General features: G+C 33.0%; 4 protein-coding genes across 6 annotated transcripts; all 4 read left to right on the top strand.

Moving 5' to 3' along the window:
- The first annotated feature begins 425 nt into the window (after positions 1-425).
- Positions 426-1,744, top strand: LOC111414441 (cytosolic 5'-nucleotidase IIIB). Of its 2 annotated transcripts, XM_071200087.1 has the most exons (5): positions 426-444; positions 527-739; positions 813-972; positions 1,027-1,456; positions 1,513-1,744. In XM_071200087.1, the coding sequence occupies exons 2-5, from the start codon at positions 538-540 to the stop codon at positions 1,612-1,614; spliced, it is 894 nt and encodes a 297-aa protein (XP_071056188.1). In that variant the 5' UTR covers positions 426-444; positions 527-537; the 3' UTR covers positions 1,615-1,744. The 2 variants fall into 2 exon arrangements, with proteins under 2 accessions (XP_071056188.1, XP_022901555.2); XM_023045787.2 differs by lacking the exon at positions 426-444 and having other exon boundaries at positions 482-739.
- Positions 1,745-4,768: 3,024 nt separating this feature from the next.
- Positions 4,769-11,176, top strand: LOC111414394 (glycogen phosphorylase). Its single transcript, XM_023045727.2, has 3 exons — positions 4,769-5,251; positions 5,304-5,835; positions 9,235-11,176. The coding sequence occupies exons 1-3, from the start codon at positions 5,009-5,011 to the stop codon at positions 11,007-11,009; spliced, it is 2,550 nt and encodes an 849-aa protein (XP_022901495.2). The 5' UTR covers positions 4,769-5,008; the 3' UTR covers positions 11,010-11,176.
- A 2,792-nt stretch (positions 11,177-13,968) lies between these two features.
- LOC111418104 (coiled-coil domain-containing protein 85) lies at positions 13,969-16,000 on the top strand. Its single transcript, XM_023050556.2, has 3 exons — positions 13,969-15,364; positions 15,422-15,729; positions 15,781-16,000. The coding sequence occupies exons 1-3, from the start codon at positions 14,497-14,499 to the stop codon at positions 15,823-15,825; spliced, it is 1,221 nt and encodes a 406-aa protein (XP_022906324.1). The 5' UTR covers positions 13,969-14,496; the 3' UTR covers positions 15,826-16,000.
- A 215-nt stretch (positions 16,001-16,215) lies between these two features.
- On the top strand, positions 16,216-22,374 carry LOC111418100 (serine/arginine-rich splicing factor 7-like). 2 transcript variants are annotated; one of them, XM_023050549.2, is made up of 4 exons: positions 16,216-16,337; positions 16,398-16,917; positions 20,928-21,092; positions 21,859-22,374. In XM_023050549.2, exons 2-4 carry the CDS (start codon positions 16,580-16,582, stop codon positions 22,007-22,009), a joined length of 654 nt encoding a protein of 217 aa, XP_022906317.1. In that variant the 5' UTR covers positions 16,216-16,337; positions 16,398-16,579; the 3' UTR covers positions 22,010-22,374. The 2 variants fall into 2 exon arrangements, with proteins under 2 accessions (XP_022906317.1, XP_022906318.1); XM_023050550.2 differs by having other exon boundaries at positions 21,609-21,990.
- Positions 22,375-23,946: the final 1,572 nt, after the last annotated feature.

The following is a 23,946-nucleotide window of genomic DNA, read 5'->3' on the forward strand; positions in this document are numbered from 1 at the left end:
ATTTTCTTTCATTGATAATAACAATTTTGAATCAAAATCTTTACTTACATATTCAAAATTTTCAACAATTAATCTATAACTGTCAAATTTGACAAATGTTTCTCGAAAAATCCATTTAACTCAGTAATTAATTAAAACCACAATAAACAAATCATTAAAACTAAAAATACAATAATAGTTTACTTAATCTTATAAAAAATATTAATCACAAAATATTTATAGAAAACATTAAATATTTTTTCAATCTGGATCTCCAAATCAAAATGAACATCTAACCTTACTTTTTTGACGTTAACAAAATTACATTGTAAAAAATTGTAACCAAATCAACAATCAAAAATTATTTTTCGAGCCCGTTTTAAATACACTTTCAAATTCATTCGAAAATCGCAAAAATATCGACTTTGTAATAGCCAAAAAAGGCGAACCAAAAGAAACCTTTAGGTGAGTCGCCTGTTGTTCTAATAGATGTCGCTAGATTTCGGCTTGATGTTACGCTGTTTAGTACACAAAAGCAAATTTTTAGGTTACAGAAACATGGTAATTATGACTAACGATTATATAACATCGATACCTGAATTAAATAAGCCACATGTATACATAAAAGATAAGGCTAAAGTTAATTTGATCATAAATGAATTGGTTAATGGAGGTCAAAGTAAGCTCCAGGTCATCTTGGATTTTGATAGAACTATTACAAAACAACATGATGATGGGGTACCACAAGTAAGTAGCTTTGGTAAGTTCATGTCTTATCTATATCATAACAATGAATTAATTGAATAATGTATCAAATCTTGGTTAAATTACAGCAATTTTTGAAAAATGTCCTTCGTTACCTGATACATACAAGATAGTTGTTGAAGCTTTGAATATGAAATATAAACCCATTGAATTTGATCCTAAAATACCAAGTGCTGAAAAGAAAAAGCACATGGAAGACTGGTGGCGACTATCAAAACAAAATTTAGCGTAACTTAGTTTTAATTTTAAAATATAAAATGAATTATAAAAAACATTTTTTAGGGGTTTATCAGTTTCTTATAAAGAAATTGAAGAAGTTGTAAGAGAACTAAAACCTACATTAAGAGATTGTTGTATAGAACTGTTTGATTTACTAAAAAAAAACGAAATTCCTATATTGGTTTTCTCAGCAGGATTAGGGCAAACTGTTATTGCAGTACTTAATTATTACAATATCTTACACAGTAACGTGAAAGTAGTTGCAAACTTTTTAAAATACAATGATCAGGGTATAATTCAAGGATTCCAAGACGAAACCATCATCAATGTTTTCAACAAAAATGAATCTGTCCTAAGCGGAACTGAATATTACGAAAAATTACATGATCGAGTTAATGCTATTGTTGTTGGGGATTCTATTGGGGATGCAAATATGTTTAGTGGGGAACAAACTGGATGTAACGTTTTAAAAATTGGGTTTTTATATGATCATGTAAGCGATTTTTTGAGTCAACATAGGATTATTTATTGAACAATTTTTGTTTACAGGCCGAAGATAATTTGGAGGGTTACATGAAACATTTTGATATTGTTTTAGTTGATGACCAAACTATGCACGTTATTCATGCTATTTTAAACCATATATTTTAAGGATTTTAAATAATTTATCTATTTGTATTGTAAATAGATGTATTTTTATATTTTCATTTTGTATTTACTTAGTTTATTGGTGTGCTAATGTTGTTACTAAAAATATAAAATAAAATTTTGTTGGGAAATACATTAGTTAATTTTTTTTATCCTTTCAAAATCGCTAATTTAAATTAGGAGAATTTATGACACTTTCACTTATGACACTTCTTTACTATTATACAAGATTCATCGAATGGAACTAAAAAGAAAAAATAAAATAACATTTTGTTGGGAAATACATTAGTTAATTTTTATATCCTTTTTTTTAAACCGGTAATCTAAATGTTAAATTAAAATAATTTATGACACTTTCACTTATCATAAGTTATGACACTTCTTTACTATTATACAAGATTCTTCGAATAGAACTTTCTTTTGGACAACGCATTAGAATGCTAGGATAAGTCTGCATACCCCGTCGAAATCAAGACATATACAAATGAAAAAAATATATAAGACAGAAGAGAAACTAATGAAGGGGTCACAAACCAGTGGTCGGGGCAAAACCACAAGGATCAGTTCGTAATACAGTTTTTGAAAGGGACCGAATTTTTTAAATATTGACGCATCTGACTGTGAGGGCAAAAGTGCAAGAGAGCAATATTGTTAAACATAAAATTTGCAATAATAATAGTTCCAAAAGTTTTTTTATAACATGCTCCGTTTCCTGAATGTTACCAAATTCATAAAATTTTCATATTTTTGTATTTTCTCAATATTGAAACATCTGAGAGCAAAAGTGGAGGAGAGCAATATTGTTAAAAATAAAATTTGCTACAACAATTGTTCTAAAAGTTTTTTTGTAAAATGCTCCGATTCCCAAATGTTAGCATTAATAACTTAAAATAGCAACAAATCCATCCAATTTTCCTATTTTTGTCTTTTTCTCAATATCGACGCATCTGAAAGCAAAGGTGCAAGAGACCAATATTGTTAAGAATAAAATTTGCAATAACCATTGTTCCGAAAGTTTTTTTGTAAAACGCTCCGATTCCCAAATGTTAGCATTAATAACATGAAATAGCAACAAATTCATCCAATTTTCATATTTTTGTATTTTCTCAATATTAAAGCATCTGACAGAAAAGGTGTAAGAGACCAATATTGTTAAGAATAAAATTTGCAATAACCATTGTTCCAAAAGTTTTTTTGTAATATGCTCCATTTCCTGAATGTTACCATTAACAACTTGAAATAGCAACAAATTCATCCAATTTTCAAATTTTTGTCTTTTTCTCAATATTGACGCATCTGAGAGCAAAAGTGAAGCAAAGCAATATTGTTAAGAATAAAATTTGCTACAACTATTGTTCTAACAGTTTTTTTTGTAAAATGCTCCGATTCCCAAATGTTAGCTAATTAATAACATGAAATAGCAACAAATTCATCCAATTTTCATGTTTTGGTATTTTTCTCAATATTTACGCATCTGAGAGCAAAAGTGAAGGAGAGCAATATTGTTAAGAATAAAATTTGCCACACCTATTGTTCTAAAAGTTTTTTTGTAAAATGCTCCGATTCCCAAATGTTAGCATTAATAACATGAAATAGCAACAAATTCATCTAATTTTCATATTTTTGCCTTTTTCTCAATATTAACGCATCTGACAGCAAAGGTGCAAGAGAGCAATATTGTTAACAATAAAATTTGCAATAACTAGTGTTCCAAAACTTTTTTGTAATATGCTCCGTTTCCTGAATGTTACCATTAACAACTTGAAATAGCAACAAATTCATCCAATTTTCATATTTTGGTATTTTTCTCAATATTGACGGATTTGAGACCAAAAGTACAAGAGAGCAATATTGTTGACAATAAAATTTGCAATAACTACTGTTCCAAACATTTTTTTGTAATATGCTCTGTTTCCAGAATGTTACCATTAATAACATGAATAAAACTTTCATATTTCTCTATTTTTCTCTATATTGACGCATCCGAGAGCAAAAGTGCAGGAAAGCCATATTGGTGACAATAAAATTTGCAATAACTATTGTATCAAAAGGTTTTTGTAATATGCGCCGTTTCTCGAATGTATGAAATAGCAACAAATTCATAAGATTTTCATATTTTTGTATTTTTCTCAATATTGACGCATTTGAGAGCAAAAGTACAAGAGAGCAATATTGTTAACAATAAAAGTTGCAATAATTATTGTTTCAAAATATTTTTATAACGACCTTAAATTCAGAAAAATTTGAAAGATTTGTAAGAATGCGTGGGCAGAAATTCAGTAAAATAACTGGATGTAACACATGCTGAGTAATGAACATTAATGGAACATCCAAACACACTGCTACCAGAGATAATATAATGTTGAGAAAGGTTAGTTTTGTTTACCAGAGTTAATGGCAACCAGGTAAAAATTGTTGTGGAAGGTTATGGCAATAATCAGACCCATGGTCGTCTACACCTACTTTGGTGGTCAAAAACAAATCACAAGACAGCACAACAACAGCTAACATAAATCCAGCGGCTTGCATATCTTAATATATTGGGTGCATACCTTGTCCAACATCTGCTCTTAAAGCCCTACTTAGGCTCACACCACTTCACTTGTAGGTACAAAATGTGGCAGCTTTGAGTGCCTTGTCGCTGAAAATATACTCGTCAGTGCATACAGTAGCACATTTTCGCTCAAGCTGATGCAGATCTTACACCAACAAAATATAATTTCGACCAGTCATATAAGGTCATATTATTTAGAAGAAAGGAAGAAATTATAACTTACGACGCAAAAAAGATGTCATTTTGTAAAGACAGCAATCTCATGTATTTGGTATTCAATAAATATTTACTTTTGTAAAAAGTCTCATTGGGTAACCTTAAAATAAAGTTGTCATTTGGGTTGCCTAATTAAAAAAAAATGACCCTTAATACTATCTTTAAATCTCTCCATAAACAAATAAAAACCCATCTCAACATCCTAAAAAACATCTAAAAATAAACCATCAACTTAATTTATATTCCAATTAAATTTATTTTTAAACCCCAAAAAGGTAAACACAATGTGTTTACTTCACCTAAACTTAACCTCAATTTCTCAACAGTTTTCCTATTGATTTTGTTAATCTATGATTAACCGATTACAAAAAAATGTGATATAACGATTTAGTCACTACTAAAACATTTTTTATTATTCTATTACGAACACATTTCTTATCTGTTGAATGCGAAATCAAAGCGATTAAAAATTTACAACGAAATCGTTGGGCCAGCAATTACTTTTCGAATTCGCGCAGGCGCTACGATTTTCGGTGTGGACAAGGTGACCCTCAAGAGACCATCCTCGACCGTATATATACATACACCAGTCTCGATTGTGATTCGAATTCCGGTACAACTGCAAAAATGTCCAGCGTACACACTGATAATGAACGAAGAAAACAAATAAGTGTTCGAGGAATCGCCGAATTAGCTGATGTTAATGAAATAAAGAAGACTTTTAATAGACATCTTCATTACACCCTCGTTAAAGACAGAAATGTTGCTACTACAAGAGATTATTATTTTGCCCTTGCTCATACAGTCAAGGATCATTTGGTTTCTAGATGGATAAGAACTCAACAATTTTATTATGAAACTGATCCAAAGGTAATTTAAATATTTTCCTTATAATTAATTTATTTTTAAAAATTTTTTTTAGAGAGTTTATTATCTCTCCCTCGAATTTTACATGGGAAGATCCTTAACAAATACAATGATTAACATTGGGATTCAAACAGCTTGTGATCAAGCTCTCTATGAATTGGGATTGAACATTGAAGATTTAGAAGAAATGGAGGAAGATGCTGGTCTTGGAAACGGAGGTTTGGGCCGGTTAGCAGCTTGTTTTTTGGATTCAATGGCAACTTTAGGAATGGCCGCTTATGGTTATGGAATTCGTTATGAATACGGTATTTTCGCCCAAAAAATCATTAATGGTGAACAACAGGAAGAACCTGATGATTGGTTACGATTTGGAAACCCTTGGGAAAAAGCCAGACCGGAATACATGATTCCCGTTAATTTTTATGGACATGTTATTGATGGACCTGGAAATACTAAAAAATGGGTTAATACTCAAGTTGTTTTTGCATTACCCTATGATAATCCAGTTCCTGGTTATGATAATAATGTTGTGAATACTTTAAGATTATGGTCTGCTAAATCTCCAATTGATTTTAATTTAAAATTCTGTAAGTATTAAAATTCTGAACGTTTGACAGCTGTCAAATTTTTTGATAGCTGTCAAAAGTTTGATATTGAGGTTATGTCAATTTAGCTGAATACATAAATAATTTTTTTTTGTATTATTCAAGAATGATCATGTGACTTAAAAATCGACGATTTTTTTTTAATCAATGGGAAATCACTCAAATAAGCTACAAATAAAAATAAAGTGTAAAACTTACCGAAAAATCACATTAAAGTTTCGACGTAACCTCACTTTTCGTGACGTCATCGACCGTGCTACCATATATTTTCGCAGCACATTTGGTTAAAATGCATATTTTCGGGTGAATACGGTTGTTTCTTAGATTTTCGATGTTCAACGATTAAAACGTCGTTGTTTACCATCTATAAACTAAAGATAACTTAGAATGTATACCTGATGCCCGCGCTACCCCCCTTTTTAAACGTTACCTTACAAGTTAAGTTAATTAACATTTAAACTAGTGTGAATTTCCCAAATATCGGGTTGGTCATGGAGCAGAGGATGGGTTTGTTACTTTAACATTCAGATTCACGCGAGTAGGTAGATGGTAAAGAAAGACATTTTACATTCGTGGCTTTTTGTATCAATTGACACACAATCTATTAACACAGAGTCTATTGACACACAATCTATTGATATACAGTGTATCTAACGACAGGGAGTCAGTCCGAAAATATACGTTGTAATCTCACTTAGTTTAGTGAAAATAACTTGCTATGTTGAGAGACGTGCGACTAAATCCGAATGTTTCTAGTTCTCTGTCTAGTGTTAGTTGTAATATTGCACTAGCACTGTCACTAGAACTGACACAAGACCTAGAACTAGAATCATTCGGGTTTAGTCGTCTTTAGAGACGTGCGGCTAAACCCGAATGTTTCTAATTCTAGGGCTAGTGTTAGTTCTAGTTTTACATTAGCACTATCACTAGAACTAACACAAGACCTAGAACTAGAAACATTCGCGTTTAGCCGTCTTTAGAGACGTGCGGCTAAACCCGAATGTTTCTAATTCTAGGTCTTGTGTCAGTTCTAGTTTTACATTAGCACTATCACTAGAACTGACACAAGACCTAGAACTAGAATCATTCGGGTTTAGCCGTCTTTAGAGACGTGCGGCTAAACCCGAATGTTTCTAATTCTAGGTCTTGTGTTAGTTCTAGTTTTACATTAGCACTATCACTAGAACTGACACAAGACCTAGAACTAGAATCATTCGAGTTTAGCCGTCTTTAGAGACGTGCGGCTAAACCCGAATGTTTCTAATTCTAGGGCTAGTGTTAGTTCTAGTTTTACATTAGCAGTATCACTAGAACTAACACAAGACCTAGAACTAGAAACATTCGCGTTTAGCCGTGTTGAAAGACGTGCGGCTAAATCCGAATGTTTCTAGTTCTCGGTCTAGTGTTAGTTCTAATATTGCACTAGCACTGTCACTAGAACTGACACAAGACCTAGAACTAGAATCATTCGGGTTTAGCCGTCTTTAGAGACGTGCCGCTAAATCCGAATGTTTCTAGTTCTCAGTCTAGTGTTAGTTCTAATATTGCACCAGCACTGTCACTAGAACTGACACAAGACCTAGAACTAGAATCATTCGGGTTTAGCCGTCTTTAGAGACGTGCGGCTAAACCCGAATGTTTCTAGTTCTCGATCTAGTGTTAGTTCTAATATTGCACTATCATTACAACTAACACAAGATCTAGAACTAGAATCATTCGGGTTTAGCCGCCTTTAGAGATGTGCCGCTAAATCCGAATGTTTCTAGGTCTTGTGTTAGTTCTAGTTTTATATTAGCACTATCACTAGAATTAACACAAGATCTAGAACTAGAATCATTAGGTTTAGCCGTCTTGAGAGACGTGCGGCTAAATCCGAATGTTTCTAGTTCTCGGTCTAGTGTTAGTTCTAATATTGCACTATCATTAGAACTAACACAAGACCTAGAACTAGAATTATTCGGATTTAGCCATCTTTAGAGACGTGCGGCTAAACCCGAATGTTTCTAGTTCTAGGCCTAATGTTACTTCTAGTGACAGTGGTAGGTAGCGCTAGTTAAGATATCACTATGTTGCATATTTTTGATTTTTTTCGCTCTCTGTGTACTCAGTCGCTCGGGCTGATGTGGTGTCTTCAATAGTGCAGATACTGTTTGCTTTGATCAGATTGATGTTAAGGAGACACTGGGAGGAATTGATGCTTCAAAAGGTTCTGATGGTATACCGGCTATTATAATTAAAGAATGTTACGCATCTTTGTCACTTCCTGTAACCATTATACTGAACATATCTAGTCAATCTGGAGTTTTTCCATGTCTTTGGAAGCAGGCATGTATAGTTCCTATCTTTAAATCTGGCAATAGAAGTGATGTATCCAATTACAGGCCAATATCTTTATTATCTGTATTGAGTAAAATTTTTGAAAAGCCAATTTAGTAAAGTACATTAATTACATTTTTATATCTCTTGATCAACCAACTCAAGTGGATGTCATAAACACAGACTTCAGTAAGGCTTTCGATCGCCTGGATCACAATCTCCTGTTGTCAAAGCTTCAGATAAACGGAATTGATAACTATTTGTTGTGATTGATTGCTTCTTATATGCGTGATAGAACTTAGGTGGTATCTTTTAATGGATATCATTCTGATATAATGTCCGTCCATTCAGGCGTACCTCAAGGAAGCTATCTTTACCCCCTTCTTTTTAATATTTACATCAATGACATTTTCAAAGTCATAAAACACTCCCAGTGCTTAATGTATGCAGATGATCTGAAATTGTTTGCACTAATTTCTTCTCCACTCCAGAATGCAGCGTGACATTAATGCACTGCAATGACAGTTTTATGACACTCAATCCTAATATTCGGCTTAGTTTTACACTAGACTAACACAAGACCTAGAATCATTCGAGTTTAGCCGTCTTGAGAGACGTGCGGCTAAATCTGGATGTTTTTAGTTTTCGGTCTAGTGTTAGTTCCAGTATTAACACACAATCTATTGACACACAGTCTATTGATACACAGTCTATTTAACGACACATTAGTCAGTCGTTATGTATGGAAAGCCTAAAACAAGGGTATTTCATCCGAGAATATACCTTCTAATCTCACCTAGTTTAGTGAAAATAACTTTACTTTTTAGTTTATCAGATTGATTCTGTGCGTGGCTATAAAATAAACAAGTAGGTTAGGTGTTGACCGATTTAATAGGAAACTGCAATGTTAACATTGCTTGTGATGTCACATCTAAACTTTACTTTCACTTTTCCGCTAGTTTTAACATGTTTTTTGGGTCATTTCACATCGATAAAAAAAAATCATCGATTTTTAATCCACATGATGATTTTTGAATTTTTGATTTTTTTTTCTTTTTAATTTAGTTAATGATGGAGATTACATTCAAGCGGTATTAGATCGAAACCTTGCGGAAAATATATCAAGAGTTCTTTATCCCAACGATAATAAATTTGAAGGCAAAGAACTCCGTTTAAAACAAGAATATTTCATGTGCGCCGCAACTTTACAAGACATAATCCGCCGTTTCAAAGCGTCGAAATTTGGTAGTAAAGAACATGTTCGAGACGACTTCTCCCTTCTTCCCGAAAAAGTCGCAATTCAATTAAACGACACACATCCATCTTTAGCTATACCTGAATTAATGCGGATTCTCATCGATATTGAAGGGATGGCTTGGGAGGAAGCTTGGGAATTAGTAGTGCGTACTTGTGCTTACACCAACCACACAATTCTTCCAGAAGCTTTGGAACGTTGGCCAGTATCAATGTTGGAATCGATTTTACCACGACATTTACAAATAATTTATCACATCAATTTTCTGCATCTCCAAGATGTTGAAAGGAAATGGCCGGGAGATATGGACAAAATGAGGAGAATGTCTTTGATTGAGGAAGATGGTGAGAAAAGGGTTAATATGGCTCATTTATCGATTGTTGGGTCACACGCTGTTAACGGAGTCGCTAGGATTCATTCCGAAATTATTAAAAACGATTTATTTAAAGACTTTTATGAATTAACACCAGAGAAGTTTCAGAATAAAACTAACGGAATTACACCCAGGAGGTGGTTATTACTGTGTAATCCAGGTTTGAGCGATTTAATTTGCGATTCAATTGGAGAAGAATGGATAACCCATTTGGATCAATTAAAAACGTTGAAAAAGTTTGCAAAAGACTCGAATATGCACAGAAAAATAATGAGTATTAAACAAGAAAATAAATTGAAGCTCGCCGAAATTCTCTTTAAAGATTATGGTATTAAAGTAAACGTTGCTTCAATTTTTGATATTCAAGTGAAAAGAATTCACGAATATAAACGACAATTATTAAATTGTTTGCACATAATTACGTTATATAACCGAATCAAAAAGAATCCTTCAGCTAAATTTACCCCCCGTACTATTATGATTGGCGGAAAAGCCGCCCCAGGTTATTACACCGCAAAGAAAATAATTAAACTAATAAACGCGGTATCTAATGTTATTAACAACGATCCTATCGTAGGCGACCGTTTAAAAGTAATTTATTTAGAAAATTACCGAGTTACTTTAGCCGAACGAATTATTCCAGCAGCTGATTTAAGTGAACAAATTTCGACGGCAGGAACCGAAGCTTCCGGTACAGGAAACATGAAATTTATGTTAAACGGAGCTTTAACAATAGGAACTTTAGATGGTGCTAACGTTGAAATGGCCGAAGAAATGGGCAACGAAAACATATTCATTTTTGGAATGACCGTCGATCAAGTACACGAATTAGAAAAAAAAGGTTACAACGCTTACGATTATTACAAATCCAATCACGAATTAGAACAAGTCGTCGATCAGATACAAAACGGATTTTTCACCCCCGGAAATCCGGACGAATTTAAAGATCTCGCCGATATCTTGTTAAAGTACGACAGATTTTATCTTCTCGCCGATTACGAAGATTACATCAAAACTCAAGATTTAGTGAGTGCCACTTACGAGAATCAACCGAAGTGGTTAGAAATGGTTATTAATAATATCGCATCGTCCGGAAAATTTTCAAGCGATCGTACTATTATTGAGTACGGTAAAGATATTTGGGGAGTTGAGGCTAATTATAAAAAATTACCCGCTCCTCATGAGCCTAGAGAGTTGCAATTGAGAGAGTAAAAATGAAAAAAATAGTTATGTTATTATTTAGAATACAGCAGTATTTTTTTGTCTTCTATTTTTGTCAGGTTGTTATTGAAATTTATATAAGAAAAAATATTCTTTATACGTGTATCATGTATTTGTAAGATTTAAATAATAAAATATTGTTAATAATGTAATAAAAATTTATTTACTTATTAAAAATTAACCATCGTATTAACACTTTGGACACTTATTTTTAATTAATAACTTCTGACAAAAAGTTCAAAAGTTCTAAAAATAAAATAGAGAAATTAATAAGAAAACAATAAAATTTTAAGATGAACCTAAGTGAGTGTAAATTCACAGTTGTGTTATACTGCTTTTCATGATCTATTAATGAGAAGCTATAATGATGCTTTCCAAGACATCACAACAAAAAGAGCAATAAATTACCTTAACTGGAACACTAAGGACTTACAAGCAGCAAAAAATCATCTAAATGCTTTGCATACCGTTATTGAAGTAACTAAGGAAAAGAACCTTATACAAAACACTTATAAAGTCACTTATAAAGAACTAAGAGTGTTGCATAAAGAGAAAAGTGATGAAGCTAAAAAAGAGGCGTATTCTAAAGATAGTAAATAATATAGAATATAGTAAAATAGGAGGCAGGCAAGGCAAAGAAATGTGACCAAATTGAAGGACGGCTGAATGCAAATGAGTTAAATACTTTCTTGAGCAGTATAAGTAATTCTATAGTCAATAATGATGTAACGAACTATGTGAACAAATTAACTCCTGCACGACCTTTGGTCACTTAGAGAGAAAAGATTTTGAAAATATAGTTAAGAAATTAAAAGTGAAAAATTCGAAAGACGTGTATGGTATCTTTGTAAAATTACTGTTGGATGTAATACCAATGATGATATATTTATGTTTTTTAATAAACAAAAGTCTGCAAGATGGCATTTTTCCATCTGAATTAAAGTGTGCGAAAGTTGAGTAACTACAGACCTCTATCAATATTGCCGGCTATCTCAAAAATGTATGATGTGGCAATATGCAGTAAATTGATGCAGTATCTATGCAAAAATAATAACTATAATGACAATAACTACAATTCATGAAGTTTTAGAAGAAATAACGAAAGGATTGGATCAGCGCGAATATACCCAGATTGCATTCTGTGATCTAAGTAAAGCAATTGATATTGTCAGTCATGAGATATTATTAAGAAAATTAGACAATTACGGTATAAGCTCAAAACTAATTACATCGTATCTTCAGAACAGAAAACAGCAAGTACACTGGAGAGGATCAGTATCGACATGGAAGGAAATTGCTCTTGGTGTTCCTCAAGATTCTGTTTTTGACATACATTAATGATACGGCTCTAAATGCTCTAATGTCTTTTATAAATAGATCTTGTTAAGGCATTTATAATTGTTATTATAATTTTTATTGTTATTCCGTTTAAATGATTTTTCTAATTTAAATTTACATTTTTTTTGTTGTTTTCCAATTCGTGACATGTGGTCGAAGTACGACGTTCGGCCCGTGTTATTTATAAAATGAATTTGGTAAAACCGGATATATTCGGCTTTATGCCTCAAGTAATGTAACATTGTCAAAATTATATTAAAATTTAGTAAAATAAATTTCAAGAGTTTAATTCTATCACAAAAACAAAGAATAAACGAATCAACGATTAAACACTAACAGATCTAGAGACCCACAGAAACTGAAACAGAAACCAGTCTCAGTACTAGAGAAAGTGCAAGATTGGTTCAAGGCAATAAATAATTTGAATATGACCAGTCAGACTATGAATTTTCTGTGGATCACATTTTCAAAAACTCTCTCTTGGAGTGATCATTTCACTAATCTAAAAAGCAAACTTGCTAGTTCATTATATTGCCTAAAAATTCAATGGCAACTTTAAGAAAGGTCGCTTATGGTTACGGAATTCGTTATGAATACGGTATTTTCGCCCAAAAAATTATTAATGACAAAGAACAAGAAGAACCTGACTATTGGTTACGATTTGGAAACCCTTGGGAAAACCCCAGATCAGAATACATGATTCCGGTAATTTTTATGGGCACGTTATTGATTGAACTGGAAATACAAAAAAAATGGGTGAATACTCCAGTTCCTGGTTATAATAACAATGTTGTGCATACTTTAAGATTATGGTCTGCAAAATCTCCAATAGATTTTAATTTAAAATTCTGTAAGTATTAGAATTTAATTAACACACTTAATTTTTGAACGTTTGATAAATGTCAAGTATTTTGACAGCTGTCAAAAATTTGTTATTGAGGTTATGTCAATTTAGCTGATTACATAAATAATAAATTTTTTCTTTTTTTAATTTAGTTATTGATGGAGATTACATTCAAGGTGTATTAGATCGAAACCTCTATTTCAATGTGTCTGTACATTGATGATACGTTTTTTATAAATAGATCTAGAAACTCACAGAAACTGAAACAGAAAACAGTCTCAGTACTAGAGAAAGCGCAATATTGGTTCAGGGCAAATAATTTGAAGTTGAATCTAGATAAAACAAAGATATTTACATTCTTTACTAAACGGGATAATAATATGACCAATCAGACTATGAATTTTCTGGGCATCACATTTTTAGAAATTCTCTCTTGGAGTGATCATATCACTTGGAAACCATTAACATAGAGACAGTTGTAGAACGTATTACAGAATTAGAACATATAGAACAAATCATTGAGTATTTTTGGTACTGTTAATAATGATTGATTATCATTATTATTTTTTTTGGTCCTTTATGTTATTGGAATCTTATTTTTCCGATTAAGTAACTACATAGAAATGTTAATGCAATTTATTTAAAAGTTATATAAAACAATTTAACTCATTAATCATTCAACATTTCAAAAGAAATACTTAACATTTATCAAAGTGAATAATAAACTCTCCAACATTCCATTTAATCTAATTATTTCGAAACAAGCATAATAACATTTTATAGTAATTAATGATATGATTCATTACAATTCAATTTCCGGAATTCTTCGGATTCCATCCCCATCAAAAAGAAAGTACTCAACACAGATAAAACACCCCACCCAACCAAATATCACAAAAAAACCGCATTCCACATCGTTTCTTTGAAAAGCAAAAAAGAAAGGTGGGCAATACATACTGAAAGCATTGAGATTTTTTTTCTCTCTCGCGCTAACAAAGTCAACGGAACGCATATAACTCAAGACCTCTTTGCCTCCTTCTTTAACGTACCTTTCCCCTGTTGATTTAAAAAGAAGAAACGTCGCCATGTTGGCCCAATGTTTATGTCGTTCCGTTTTTCGTTTTTATCAAAAACGATAAATAAACGGATTGTTTAATCGTAACGGAAGTGATTTGGGTGATTATGTTTTGATTTGAAATAGAAACGTAATTGAGTGTATTAAATGGGTGAAAAATGTGAATCGTGACACATAAAACTGACCCAAATTGGCATAGAGCGTGGAACAGACCCTGTAACATGTCAAATAACACCAAGAAACAACAGTATATTGTAAAAGCGCCCCAAAACGAACCCTCATCGAGCGCTCCGCCCCGTTACCAACCGCCTCCCCATCCCCCACCGAATACCGTTCACAATCCAGGTGGGATTTTGAAGCACCCTATTATTAAGGATGGAAAATTTTTAAAACCCGGTTATCCTATATCAGGTAAATATCCTTATCCAGTGGGTGTACCCCAGGGAAGAATTCCAAATCGAGTTGAAGATCCTAGATTGGATGATCAACAAACCAGGCGATACTCAGAAGAAGAAATAATCCGTCAAAATAACGAGATGTTAAAATTTGTGAGAAAACCTGAAGATAACACAAGAATGGTAAATGATCAGAGACACATGCAAAACTTAATGATGGAGTTGAGAACTTTAAAAGAAGCTAATCAAAGGCTTGCTGATGATAACCAAGAGTTAAGAGATTTATGTTGTTTCTTAGATGATGACCGACAGAAAGGTCGAAAATTAGCCAGAGAATGGCAAAGATTTGGAAGATACACAGCTACAGTTATGAGACAAGAAGTTTCTGCATATCAACACAAATTACGCGAACTTGATAATAAACAACAAGAACTCATCAAAGATAACTTAGAATTAAAAGAATTATGTTTGTATTTGGATGAAGAAAGAGGTGGAACTTCAATTTGTCCAAATTGTGGAACAACAGCTACTACAAATCTTCGAGATGATGGAGATGGCTCCAGTTCAAGCACTAATGCTGATGAGCCAACTATTCCACAACAATTTACTAGCTCTAATAATCCACCAAGAAGAAGCGCTAGCAGGGAAAGACTTCTACATGAAAATCTAGCCAGACAAAGAAGTACTTTTAATGGTAAGATACAACAAAAAAATCTTAATTTAGATTTAATTAATTACATTTAATTTATAGATCAAATCATGCAGTATGTAAGAAGTTTAGAACAAAGAGTACAACAATTAGAAGATGATAAACGCACATTAACTCATAAAATAAATCAATTGGCAACATCAAGTGGTGATCCAACCGTGGCAATTCCACAAGATTCAGGTGGAGTTTTATTCGGAAGACCTGAAGCCGTAGTAAGGGCTCTACAAGTATTGGAGGTTAGAGAGCAATTGGAACGTGAAGGAAGATTAGAAAGGAATGAAAACATGTCCGATACACCTTCAGCTGATATGGACGATGGAGAAAAGGCTTTGGTACGCGAAATGTGCAATGTAAGTCGTTTCAACAATTAAAAGCGTTAGATTAATATGATTTTCGTTTAGGTTGTATGGAGGAAATTAGAAGAAGGACCCCAATCTCGAAGATAAATCTTAAAAAATTGAAATAGAGGTTAAGGAAATAATAATTAGTTTTATTTGTATATAACATAATTGAAAAAGTATTATTGTATTTTATTATTCATATTTATTAATATTTTTATGTCGTATTTTATCCTAAATGTACAAATTCAAGAATTATAACAATAAATTCATATTTTAAAGATTTCCCACCATTAAATGGTACCAACTTAAAAAAAAAATCTTAAATGAAATAAAAAATAAAGTGATTAATGTTAAAAAAAAAAAGGTGTGAATTAAAGTCGTTTTTGATATTATTTAATAATTAGAATGAATAAGGAAATATTTTAAATTGGATTAAATAAATTATTATTAATAATTAATTTTCCCGCTTTTAAATATTTCAAAGATGGCTGACGTTCAATGTTTTCTCCCACTTCCTTCCTTTTTCTAACATGCGCAGTCTGGATATTATGCGTTACTGTCTCATTGGCAACCACATAATAGATAAATAGATTCATCGATAAAGTGTTATAACATAGGCAAGTACAAAAAACATACTCAAAATCCTTTCTTACACAATTCCAACAAATAAATTATAGATCGAAAATCACCTAATTCCAATCGCCGGACGTGCTTGTAAATTCCAACCGCGTGATTTTACACGTTTTCAATCGGAAGCGTGTAATCAGGGGAACCTGGTACTCAAACAAACAAAAAACTTATTTCACGTATTTCGAGTTTATCAAAAGCCGTCAAACTGTCGGACGAACAGGAATTCGAGATGCGCGACAACGACCAGCTGGACGGCTCGCCGAAGCCCCACAAGAGTCGTAGCCGAAGCACCTCGCGAAGCAGTAAAGCGAACAGCAGGAAATCGATGGGTAGCAGGTCAAGTTATTCCCGATCGAGATCGAGGAGTCGCAGTCGTGATGAAGATGGTTACAGGCTTCATATTGCAGATATCGGTGAAAACGTACGCAAATCCGATCTAGAGAAGTTATTCTCACAATACGGAACCTTGAAAGAGGTTTGGATGACCAATAGCTCCCCTTGTTTTGGATTTGCTGTTTACAAAGATAAAAAATCTGCTAATATGGCTTTAAATGAAGCTGATGGAGTGTAAGTTATTTATTAAGTATAGTAAAACCTTGATATAACGGAGAAAATATTTTTAAGTTGTACTATTAATATTTATTTAATACATTAGTATATTTAAATGTTAATGTTAGCACTCATAGATAGAATCAAACTTGGGTTATTCTCCAAGTTGCTCTATTATATAGAGTATTTTTTGAGTTGTCTATATGATGTATAAATCAAGGACAGGAGTTTTAGTTGTTATTCAGTGCTAGATTATTGTATGTTTTTCTTGGACTAAAAGTAGAACTAACACTAGACCTAGAAACATTCAGGTTTAGTCATACATCTCTTAAGATGGCTAAACTTGAATGTTTCTAGTTCTAGGTCTAGTATTAATTCTAGTTTTAGTTATTCAGTGCTAGATTGTTGCATGTTTTTCTTGAACTAAAAGTAGAACTAACACTAGACCTAAAACTAGAAACATTCAGGTTTAGCCATACATCTCTTAAGAAGGCTAAACCTAAATGTTTCTAGTTCTAAGTTTAGTGTTGGTTCTAATGCTAATGTTTATTCTAGTTTTAGTTGTTATTCAGTTCTAGATTGTTGTATGTTTTTCTTGAATCAAAAGTTGAACTAACACTAGACCTAGAAACATTCGGGTTTAGCCACACATCTCTTAAGATGGCTAAATCTGAATGTTTCTAGGTCTGGTGTTAATTCTAGTTTTAGTTGTTATTCAGTGCTAGATTGTTGTATGTTTTTCTTGAACTAAAAGTAGAACTAACACTAGACCTAGAACTAAAAACATTCAGGTTTAGCCATACATCTCTTAAGAAGGCTAAACCTGAATGTTTTTAGTTCTAGGTCTAGTGTTAGTTCTTGATTTAGTTGTTATTCAGCGTTAGACTATTGTATACTTTTATTGAACTAAAACTAGTACTAACACTGGACCTAGAACTAGAAAGTTTTTCTAAGAAATGTTTCTAGGTCTAGTGTTAGTTCTAATTTTAATTGTCACTCAGCGTTTGGTTATTGTGTATTTTTAATTGTTATTCAGTGCTAGATTGTTGTATATTTTTCTTGAACTAAAAGTAGAAATAACACTATACCATTTCAAGTTCAAATTGGCACTAATCAAACTCAAAATGGCATTTAACAAAACCAATTTGGCGACTGTCATAATCAAATTGGCATTAATCAAAGTGACATTAATTAATTTTTCGCCTCCCATACCTGAAAGTAAATCATATCAGCCCTAAAAAAATAACTGAAAGGTAGATTTTCGGCCCTTGGGATTCTAAACTCTGAACGTCCCTACTTTATAGTTTTTCATCACAATCTAGTTAGTCTTCATTGATATTTGCGGACATTTTTGACGTTTCTCATAATTTTTTTTATTAATTGATTTATAAAATTAGTTTTATTTTATATTTTTGCAATTTTGTTTGGTTTAATGGGAGGCGAAAAACAGTTGTGTGTCACACGTGCAGAAATGCATTAGCAGCCCTTATCTATTAGCTGCCCTCGCTTCGCCTCGGGCTGCTAATGCTTATTTTCTGCCCTTGAGACACAATATACTATACAAATTGTCACTGTTAACAAACTCTACAAAATGCCTTATATTAAGAAAAAGGAAGCACCAAAAGTAAAACGACGCTATTGCAAAAAGAGCAGTTCAAATTGATCAAAAATCAAAAAGAAGAAAAATTAAAAGAAAGGAAACATAAAATAAAAATTACAGATGAACATCAGCGTTTCTTTGAACTTAAAGTTGAAGAAAATCCTAAAATCTAAGAAATTAGTGTGAACTTCCAAGTGAAAACACGTCCATAATTTATTAACAAACTTTAATTTCTTTATCTTGCGAAATCAAGGTCATTCAAAAAAAGGAAATCGTTGTACTTTCATTGCTGACGGTAGCTGGGGAGCAAATCTGCATCTTATTAGATGTATCAGTAAGATACCTAAAGATACCCAAGGTTTAAACATTTAAAAGAGAAAAGGCTAATGAGTTTGTTAGGCAATGCTTAAGGAGACCTCAGGATAGCTAATAGTTAGGATTTAGTCATTGATAATGCTTCTTGCCATTGTGGCGTTGAACAATTGTTTGAAGAATAAGAATTTTTTCATCATAAACTTGTAAGGCTAAGTCTTTACAGTCCAATGCAAACTAATGAATGCGCTTGGTCAATTTTGAATGTTCCTAGTTCTAGGTCTAGTGTTAGTTCTACTTTTAGTTCAATAAAAATATAGAACTAAAAGTAGAGCGAATAAGCGATCTTTATTGATTTTTGGGTGCTGAATCCGAGAAAAATTCCGCAAATTTAATTTTTTTTTCGCACAAATTTTAAGTAGTATTACGTCATTACGCGTTTTCCTATTTCCTTTGAGTATAATAAAAGGACACAGGACAATTTTATTCTCCCGACAATTTTTGTTACATTTGTAGTGAACTTGTCATTAAAGAACACCAGAGAAACTTTACAGACTTTTTTAGGAAACTCCTATTTCGGTGTGAAACTTGGGGCCCAATTATGGACACCTCGCAAAGTGTGTTATATTTGTGTAAATCTCAGGAAGTGGTCATCAGGTAAAAAAAATCATTCAAATTTGGCATTCTAATGGTGTGGAGGAAACCAAAAAATCGCAGTGATGGCTGTTATTTTTGCTACTATGATTTTAATGGCTATAACTCTAAGAATAAAAGAGATATAGTGTGCCACAACTTTCCTTCTGCAATGCGACCAGATGTGATTGTACTTCACCCTCCAGCAACGCTAGGTAGGAGATGAGCTCTCCAAGATCCTTCAGGTTATGCCACCCCACAACTTTTTGCTCAGTCTGAGCTTGATGATTTGGTGAGAGACTTGGAACTTACCAAGGAGAATGCCGAATTCTTGGGTTCTAGACTAAAAGAAAAAAAGATTTTTTCATTGATTCTTCAAAAAGAAGCCTGAAGGCTCTTGAAGGCGCCTGTACTCCTGCACACATATACTTCCTTTTCTTCTAGGGTATTCTGTACACCTCAAAGAAAATTACGAGTATTTGAAAAAGGTGCTAAATAAAATTAAATATACAGATCATAAGTGGATAGTTTGTGGTGATCTGAAAGTTTTGGGCATGATGCTTGGTTTGCAGGGAATGAACACTGGACTAAAAAATTATGGCCAACCCAGCAAACATTGTGGCCAGGTGAAAAGAATGTTTTCCACAAAGCTTTAGTCAATCCTAGAAAAATTTGTCTTTCCCCTCTTCACATCAAGTTAGGACTCATGAAACAATTCGTCAAAGCTTTACCCAACACTGGTGACTACTTTCAATACCTCTGCACACAGTTTCCACATTTGTCAGAGGCAAAATTAAAAGAAGGAATTTTTGTAGGTCCTGACATACGTAAACTAATACTTGATGAGAAATTTCAGTACATAATGTCGGGTGTTGAAAGAGAAGCTTGGAATGCTTTCAAAAAGGTGATCACTAGATTTTTAGGGAATGAAAAAGACCTGATGAACAGAAAAGTTCACTTTCTACATTCTTATTTGGATTTTTACCAGTGAAGAGCAGAGTGAACCTTTCCATCAGGATATTAAGGTTATGGAGAGGAAATATCAGGATAGATCACTTCATCAATAGAATTCAGATGTTACTCACAAAAGGAAAAGTAACAGTCATATTCATACCAGTTAGTTCTAGTTTTTCAGCGGTGGGTGGTGGGAAAAAACTGTTGTCATTTTCAGATTCAGCACCTTCCAAAACTGTTGGATCACCCTAAATAATCTAAAAAGTTTTTATGACATTAATTTTTGCAGGCCTGTGTTATTGTTTAATTAATTGATCTAAAACTAGAACTAACACTAGACCTAGGACTAGAGAATTTCAGTCTTCAGACGCACAGCTTATCCGGAATGTTTCTAGTCCTAGGTTAGCTCTAGTTTTAACTGTTATTCAGCGCTAGTTTAACACATTAAAAATAGTTTTCTGTATTAATCCGTTATATCAAGATTTTACAATATTTGTTGAGAATTGTTTTTCAATTTTTTGTATTTTAGGGAAATTGGTGGAAGCAGAATTAGAGTGACTTTCGCTAAACCTAGGACCAGAGGATCTGGACGTAGATTTTTCAATCCAAATATGAGATGTTATCAGTGTGGATATACTGGTCATTTCTACAGGGATTGCCCAGACTTGAACGGTGGAGATAAAAGGATGTCGCGGTAAGTATTTTGGGGAGATAGCAATAAGAAAAGTTATGGTTTGATTTACAGGGAAATTGTATATGTCTTTGTTATTTATGCAGAGTATTTTTTTATGATTTAATAGTAATATTTAAAAATAATTGTCATAAATAAATGCTCTTGCATAATTTTCTGGAGTGAATGTGGTGAGAAATTTCCCCATTTTTATGTTTATTTTTAAGTAAATGTTAGAACTAGAACACATACCCATAACGGAAAAAAATACTTTAAAAGTTGATCTCTTACACCCCAAGCAAGCGTCCCCGTTCCCATTTATTAATTTTTTCTAAGGTAAATGAAACTCCTGCTTAAAAATATCCATACAGTAGTTAACCTCAAATCGAATATTTATTTTATTAAGAAAGTTTTCAACAAAAAGAATCTGATAAGACCTATTAGAGTTTTTTTTTAATCATGTTTATATTTTTTTATCTTGACCTGTTTATGTGATTGGGTAAGAACACTGCACCTAATTGTTATTTTATGGTTTATCAGGCTCATGGCGTTTTGGCATAATTTATATGGTTTGGTTATTCGTTATAAATGGATTGTGTTATGGCTTTCCATAGTGTAATTAGAGAGAGAGCGCGAGAATGGTGTGGAGATGATGATGATTCGCGGGCGGTGCGCAGACGCCTGGGGGCCCCCTTACAAAAAAAAAATTAAATAATATTCTTAAAAAAAAATATTGTCTACCACCGGCTAAGTTGGTCTTTCGATGGTTCCTGACTTAGAGTGTTTTTAGTTACGATCGGTCTAGCAGGCGCCACAACAGAGACAACAGGGGGGACCGCTACGATTACTACGACCGGGACTACGGGAGGCGCAGCCGGCGCTCCAGCCGTCGCTACGATGACTATCCCGGCCACAGGAGCAGCCGACGATACCGTTACTAATAGTAGTAACCGTTTTGAGAGAAAATTATGTACATTTTTTTCTTCCTTTTTTTTAATTATTTGATTAATTCAGTGGAGCTATTAAAATTCGCTCACCATTTTTTATTCTAATAAAGTTAATGTCTTATCCTAGAGAAAAAAAAAAAAGAGAAAGAAATAAATTTTTGTTGTAACTACACGGTTTTTTGAGATTTTGACGAATTTTTAAAAGATCCACAATTCTTTTTTGTTCATTGTTTACGCAAATATACGTAATGGATTTTTTGCGTGTGGTTTCCCTTTTATGATTTTTTTTTTGATTTTGTGTAAGTTTTTCAAAACATAAGATGACCAAATATGAATATAGAAATACAATGTCTAACTGATATTTGTTTTTTTAATTTTTTTTTTAACCAACCCAATTCATTTTTTTTATTAATAGATAAATGGGAAATAGATTAAAGAAATTAAAATGAATTCATGGCATTCTTGTAGATTATAACTACCTATTTTTGATAAATAATGGTATAGAGGTTCATGAAGGGTTACTTGTTACGGATTTCTCTGAGAAGGGGGCTGTGATTTTGTGTGTATCTCAAGTCTGTGACCTAGAGAACAGTGTTATACCATCTTTCAACGATTACTCTAAATGCTCAATCTCATTCTACAACAAAATCAAAACAGTAACAAGCAAGAAAACAACAAGTAGTCAGCAAAATATTTTAATACACAATAAATCAAGATGTATTTTTGGAAACAAAAGGGACCTGGTTCTCTAAAGATATTAAAGAGTAAAAGGAAAAAGAAAGCGTACTTGAATTATATGTCATCACAAACGTCACAAGGATACGAAGAATATAAGAAAATTCGTAATGAGACTTAGGGCCGGTTGTACCAACTCCCGATAAATTTACCCGATAGATAAATTGGCGCACTTAGCCAATGAGAGCGCTTAAAACCGCTGTATCCATGGTAATTATCCGTTAGATAGTTTATCGGGAGGTGGTACAACCGGCCCTAAGGCTCATTTTTACCACCTCTTGATAAATTTAATCGATAGATAATTACCATGGTTACAGCAGTTTTAAACGCTCTCATTGGCTAAGGCTCGTTACTACCATCTTCTGGTTAAGCTATCTAAGGGATTATTACTATGGTTACGGCTATTTCACGCGTTCTGATTGGTTAGTAGATGGGTTTATCTATAAGATAAATTTAACTAAAAGATGGTAGTAATGGACCTAAGATCGCCAATTTATCATGAGGTGGTAAAAGTGGGCCTAAATCGGTAGCCAAACGAATTAAGAACGAACACTGGAAAACTTTTTCTAAAAGAATGGAAAGTGACTTCTATGGACTGCAGAAACAAATTGGCAATTACTTAGAAGTCAAAGAGCGGAAGCAAATTAGCTCATTAACATCAAGCACATAGAAAAAGATAACTGGGTAAAATATTTAGAGAATATGCCTCAGATAGTAACCAACGATATAGAAGTTATTATTATTAAGGCAGACAAATATCGTACAATATCATTAAAACAATTGAAAATATTTACTTACAATTAGTCAACAAGATTCAAGCAAAAATAAATGACGAACTAACTAGGGGACTCTCTGGGCCCGCTTTTGTTTAATATCATAATGGATGAAATTATAAAACCTATGCTTCCTATGCTACGCAGACGATGTGGTGCAAAATGATGGTCGCGAAAAACGAGGATGATCTCCAAAGGTTACTGTTCCAGTTTTGACATGACTATATCAGCGGCAAAAATAAAATGCATGACTACCTCCAAGACACCAATATTAAGACTGAAGTAAGGAATCCAGCGGCGTACCTAAATGGCGAAATAAACATATTAGAACTGAAGCCAAAGTCCGGATATACAAGACCGCTATTAGATCTATATTGACATGCCTTTATGTCTACTCAGACTGGTGTTGTGTCTAACAACCAC

This window comes from Onthophagus taurus, chromosome 11 (assembly GCF_036711975.1).
Source record: "Onthophagus taurus isolate NC chromosome 11, IU_Otau_3.0, whole genome shotgun sequence".
In the NCBI taxonomy this organism is placed as follows: Eukaryota; Metazoa; Arthropoda; class Insecta; order Coleoptera; family Scarabaeidae; genus Onthophagus; species Onthophagus taurus.